This window comes from Macrobrachium nipponense, chromosome 39, assembly GCF_015104395.2.
Source record: "Macrobrachium nipponense isolate FS-2020 chromosome 39, ASM1510439v2, whole genome shotgun sequence".
Taxonomy (NCBI): domain Eukaryota; kingdom Metazoa; phylum Arthropoda; class Malacostraca; order Decapoda; family Palaemonidae; genus Macrobrachium; species Macrobrachium nipponense.
In genome coordinates, this window is record NC_061099.1 from 9,001,934 (window position 1) to 9,008,476 (window position 6,543).

At 36.3% G+C, this 6,543-nt stretch overlaps 1 protein-coding gene across 1 annotated transcript in view; it reads right to left on the reverse strand.

The window, feature by feature from the left end:
- LOC135209945 (uncharacterized) overlaps positions 1-6,543 on the reverse strand; it is a 251,746-nt gene that overhangs the window by 47,638 nt on the left and 197,565 nt on the right. Inside the window, exon 7 of the mRNA XM_064242676.1 lies at positions 2,742-2,942. Coding sequence (XP_064098746.1) covers positions 2,742-2,942 — 201 coding nt within the window. The remainder of the gene's footprint in view (positions 1-2,741; positions 2,943-6,543) is intronic.

The window sequence follows — 6,543 nt, forward strand, 5'->3', positions numbered from 1 at the left end:
GAGAGAGAGAGAGAGAGAGAGAGAGAGAGAGAGAGAGAGAGAGAGAGAGAGGGTGGGGGGAGGATGGGTTGGTCCAGACTCCTGTAATCTAATACCCAGTGGGACACACTTGATATTTCGGAGTCTGGGGAGTTGTATTTTACCGGCTTAATGGCACGTCCCTAAGACGCTGAGGAAAAAGGACACCTTAGATACTTTCGAAGCTTAGGATTTAGCACGTGAGAGACGGCGGGGGTGGGGGGGGGGGGGGGCGGGGGGGGGGGGGAGGAGGGGGTTCTTGTTGAACGGCTTGAATGGGAGAAGGAAAAAAAAGGCGATAAACTGTTCGATTTGGGAATGAGGAAGTTATGGGATGTGGGGCTGAGAAATTTATTTACTTTAAATGATCTCCATGCAAAATTATTAATTGCTTTTGAAGAGAAATGTCAACAATTCTTCGATAAAAACAAAGGATGACTAAAACCGAAAAATTCACGCATTGCCTTAAGAAAAACCTTTACTTTCCTCTGCATAAGAATGTCAAGGGTAACAAGTAAAAAAGAAGAAAGTCATATGTTTGCTGCAATAAAAGATTTGCCTTTTCCGATGAAGAAGGACGAATTTTGTTCCTAATCAAGGCTTGACGCGAGAAAGTTTTCGCTAAAACAAATTGGAGAGAGAAAGTGCAATTATACGAAAGGCGCCGTTGGAAACGTGAAGTTCCTTCAGTTCTTAAGTTTTAATCTTTCTCGGTGTGGAATAACTACTTTTTTTTTTTCCTTTCAATCAAAAGCGTTCTTTATATATAAAAAAAAAGAAATAAAAAAAAATTCTTGAATGTTTCGATATCAAGTACGGAGAAGTTCACCGGTACGTTTGCAATAATCCGATGAAATTTTGTTACCCAATTTATTTTTTTAATAGGGTACAAGCACGAACATTAATATGCACAATCCTTCAATTTTGAATTCCGGCAGCAATTTAAAAAGTTAAACAGTAATGTAGTCATGTTTCGCTGGTAAGGATGTCTTTTGCCGAAACGTAAAGTTAAAAGATCACCATAAATAGTCAACAGATGTGCGGGATATACATATATATATATATATATATATATATATATATATATATATATATATATATATATATATATATATATATATATAGAACGTATATCAAAATTTATGCATCGTAATGTTTTTCCAGTATCTAAAATATGTTTTATTAATTAACTCACGGCATTTAAAGAGAAATCATAATATTAATTCAAATTACTCATTGACAAAACATTTAACATCAACACTCAGATATACTTACTTAACACGAGGCCTTAACATAAAAAAAAGACAAAGTCTTACTGGGTCCACATTAAGGATGGTTACTATGATACTCTAAGCATTAGTCTAGCATACAAACACTATCCTAGACGACTTGACTACTGTTTCAATTGGTATATCAGCCAAAAGCGGAACAAAAATAACTTTTATCCGAGGCGGCTAGGGCCTAAAATGGTGATTGAGGGACTCTCTCTCGTCACGTTCAAAAGCATCTTCCAAGGCGAGCGGAAAAGCGTTTTGGTATGGAGTAATAAAATATCATAAAACAAAAATTTCGGCAGTCAAAACAGGTTTCATAAGTGACTGTAAATGAAATGAAATACAACTTAAGAAAAAGAAAAACTAAGGGAGAACATTCCGAGCTACTCAAAATCATTCTCCATCCTGTACGATTCCGCCTGCTTCCGCCACGAAGATCAAATGAACATAACTCTAGGCCAGTCAAAAAAGTTAGCCGGACAAAAGTTCAATTCATTTCTAAAATTAGAAAATTCCCGTCGGAGGGAGGAACCTGGGAAGTTCCATCTGGTGGAAAATCTTCTAACGAACGTCCCTTTTCTTTCTCTCTCTCTACTTCTAGATGTCACAGGGACACTAAAAAGGAACGATCATCTAATCGTCTACGCTAGTCCCTTTCTTATCATGACGTTCTACTAGCAACTAGTAACTAGTCACGGTAACGTCACGTCTCAAGGTATTGGAGGTGTTGGAAACTGGCTACGGTTTCTGATAGGTCACCCTCTTCTACGAGCGATCTAAAATTCGTGGCCGTTTCAACACCGTGGAGACGTTGGCGTTCCCGCTGGTTATATCTTCTTTTAAACGGTAAAAACAGAAAAAGACACAACTGACATCTAACGCTACCCCATTCGGCATCTCTAAGTATTACACGATCTAGCCACATCAACTGTTACTGCCACTGATAAACTACGCGGGAACTGCCTACTTTTTTTGGTCAGAGTACGCCCTCCCCAAAACAATTATACACTACGTCACAGCTATAGCTCTTCCCGGCAGACTTCTAATTATGTATATATACGTCGGCAAAAATATACAGTACACTTAAAGCGAGAATGACCCGTCAAAGACTTTATTCATCTGAAAGTATCTTTCGGTAGCATTTCTGTCTTCATGCTGCGTCCTTGCGAGCACAGTCAGATGATGCTACTAGGAAACACCACTTTCCAGATAAAATATCTACACATGAGTGGAGCCTTTCACGGGACGTTCCTTCATGTTGCATACCGAGCTTTCTCTCACTACGGCATAATGGAGAAACACTAGCGACTCGTCAAGGGCGCTGGGTAGGGATGGATAGGGGGGTTAGACGAAAATCTCTATGGAATACAAGGAACAGGTGAAAAGAAAGGGTGAGCTTGGGGGGTTGGGGGGCAAGTTCGCAGAGACAGGCGAGGCTGCCTCACATACTTTTATCACCCGGGTTGGCAGCGGAGGGCCCATCCCACAGGATGTGTCCCCAGGGTGCCATTGGTAAAAATGTTCGCACGTCGTCCCGGTTAGGGACTGGGTATCCCAGGACATTCGACAGGTCCAGCGGGCGGTAGAAGAAGTCCAGAGGTCTGTACAAGGGACTGATAAAGTCAACTCTAAGTGGTGGAGAGGGGATTTCTGAAAGAGAACAGAGAGCGATGAGATACAGAGAAGGCGCCAAGATCAGGAGGTTTGGTGAACCGAGTGAGATGATGAAGGCTGTGACACACATATGGCAATAGAATCCGGCATTTCGCATCTGATCATGATCACTTCACAAGTTAGGTCATTTCTCAAAAAGATAGATATCCAAGTGGAGAACAGAATAAAATTAACTGCAAGAATAATGATTTCAATTGAATTTTGTCTTTAAATAACACTCGATTAGTAAACTATTTGGAGGCCAGAATAAAGTATAATACTACAAGAACAATAATCTAAACTGAATATTCTCTTTGAGCAACCCTCGAATACTCAATCAGGGTTAGCATTGTCGGGCCCTGGTAGGTAAACAATAACTATCATCAAGGTAAAACTTTAAGAGATTCTTATCCAAAACGGTGTCAATTACCCGGATGTTGTGACGCCAGATATAATACACAATCAATCAATCTTATCCAAATGGAGGCCAGAATATAATTTCGTGCTGAAAGAACAATTAATTATTTCACCTGAATACTGTCTTAGAATAGCACTCGAATACCCATTTACGCTTAGGTGAATCATCAGGGTATAATTAGAACTTCCTGGACATCCTTACACCCAGAAGTGAGCATAATTCAGATGCAAAATGGCCCGTGCTAAAAAGAAATGTTCACACTTTCTGACCATACGGTGTGCGAGGAATTTTAAAGTGCATTGACGAGAGACAAATGGATATATCAACAAACACATGTGCAATAAATAGCTTTGGAATTTAGACATGACGTCAAAAGGGGATGAAACTGAAGAGGACTTCCTTGAGAGCAAGCAGATCAGTGTCAAAGTAAATAGCAACATCAGGGCTTGGTGAGCGTAAAGCATTGCAAAATGTGCTTTCAGGACAGACAAATATCAAGACACTTTCAAAAGACAAACAGTGGGGAAATTGTGCTAATTGATTTAATGACTCAGAATTTTTATATTTCTTCGATCATAAATGATGAAAGATCTGTAGGGAATTACCGGAGGATTTTATAAGAGTATTATTAAAGAAAATCATAAGGAATTATGATCTTACTGAATTTAGCTAAAATGTTGGAGTCTGGTAGAAAATAGATCAACTCGTTTAAAATGAGACATGGAAAGAATAAATATGATGTAGTACAAGATTTGACAACATATGAATGTTGAATATTTATATGAAGTTAATATAAGGTAGTCAAGTATCTTAAGAAGGGAGCTGGTTTAGATCTTTGTTGTTGGAAAATACATCAAATCGTAATATCATAAATGTGATAACTGAAATTCAGTGAAAAAATGATTAGAAATGAAAATAATATAGAGAATATTCTGGAAGAACATTTAAAAATATATGGTAATTAGAATATAGGTATATAAGAATATAGAACAGCATTTGCATAGAAAATAAAATGTTTTGTAGTTTATCACATCACAATACCACACACATTATATGGAAATAGATAAATTAACTGATATATTAATTTAAAATCAATTAACTGAGCTTAAATGTTACTTGAGAAGAATCAAATAAGCTGGAAAACATAAAAAAATAAGATAAGCTTGAATATGATAGAGGAAAAAATAAGTTATCTGGAACTGTATTTGAAATGAGATTAAATGGGTGAAACATATATGGAGTGAAGTATAATAATAATTAGTAAAGTTTCTGAAAAGGAAAGAAATTAGTAGAAATACATAAATATGAAAACAAAATAAACAGATCATGTGACGAGAGGGAAAGTACTTAGTTCAATTTAGAAATTAAACTTGAGCTGAATGTAGTTAGTAAAAGTGATTTTTCTTTTTTTTTACAGGCTGAAATTGAAAAAGAAGAGTTAGGTGGCGTTAAAAGCTCGTTGTAAAAAGATGCAATATGGTGTGAAAAATGACAGAATGAGATCAAGAATCAGTAGAAAATAACAGAAATTACTTTGAAATTTACATGCAAAGTGAAACCATTTAAAAAACAGTTAAAAAAATAATAGATTAATTCTATTATTGAACGAGAAGAATTGAATCATTTACGAGCAGTCAGTACGAAACTTAATTACCGGAATAATTATTCATTCATATAAAATACTATGAGGCAAGATTGCATCACATAACACATGAATGGATCCTATAGTAAGTGAGGACAAACACAGCACGTTTTTTGTCATTGCATTTGAAAGGACATGACCAGACGAGACAATGGGGACAAACATGATCAATAAACCGACATAACATGACAGAGAGCATGTGAGGGGAAAAAAGGCCTAAAGCAATTCTAATTGAGATGACCACACACACACACACATACAAACTCACAAAAGGCTTTGGCACACAATCAACACAAAGGGGCGAATGTGCTTCCACTCACATTACAAGATAAAGGAAAAATGTTGGAGATTCAAAAAAAGTAAATTTGGGGTGTTTGAATATGGGATGGGGGTAAGGTTAGACTTCGGGGACAAATGAATAAACAGGAAGAGGATATGAAGAGATATGAAGGTATTATGTAAATAATGGATTACCTGCGGATATAATCTTGAAGAATTCGTCGCTCATCTTGACAGAAGGTTTCCATTACCGGTACGTGTGTTATCTTACCAGAATACCAGTGTCTATGAATATATCACACAGATGCTCCTCTACTCACAATCTTTCAACTTACGAACTTTCAGAGGTACGAACAACCGAGATCGTAAATCAAAACTGCACTTTACTGTATTAATGTCATAATTTGCTTAATGTTTTTAAAGTATTTAGGTTTTATATGTAATTCGTATTGATAAAATGCTCTGTAAAATAAAGTACAGTGCTATAATTGTGTTTTATTACGAAAAAGCATAAATAGTACTGTACATACTGACTCTGAGTATATCAAATTGGACTTACGAACAAACCAAGAAACTAACAGCCGTACGGAATGTAACTCAATCGTAAGTAGAAGAGCGTATGTACTTACATAGAAATACATTTGTACAGGACATAAGCAGAATATATAACCACAAGGGAAGTGAAACAACGGAGTACTGAGTAAAGCCGAAAGATCTAACACTCCACTATTTCATTCTTCTCGTTGGCCAAATACTCTGTTTATATTTCATATCGCGCTGTTATTCCTTTGACAGAATCCTTACGTATCAACACTTGAAATTCCAAAATTCCAGCTGATACCTATACATACCAACGCTTGAGATTCCAGTTGATGTCTATACATACCAACACCTGAAATTCCAGTTGGTGTCTATACATACCAACACCTGAAATTCCAGTTGGTGTCTATACATACCAACACCTGAAATTCCAGTTGATGTCTATACATACCAAAACCTGAAATTCCAGTTGGTGAATTCCAACTTACCAACCAAATTGAAAATTCCAGCTTGAAATATATATATAATATATAATTATATATAATTAATAATAATATAATATATAATATAATATATTATAATTAATTATATATCTCAGAACTTGAAATTCCAGCTGATATGTATACATACCAACACTTGAAATTCCAGTTGATATCTATACATATCAGCACTCGACTATTTTAAGGTCACCGTATATACAGAAACAGCGCTGTTACTAC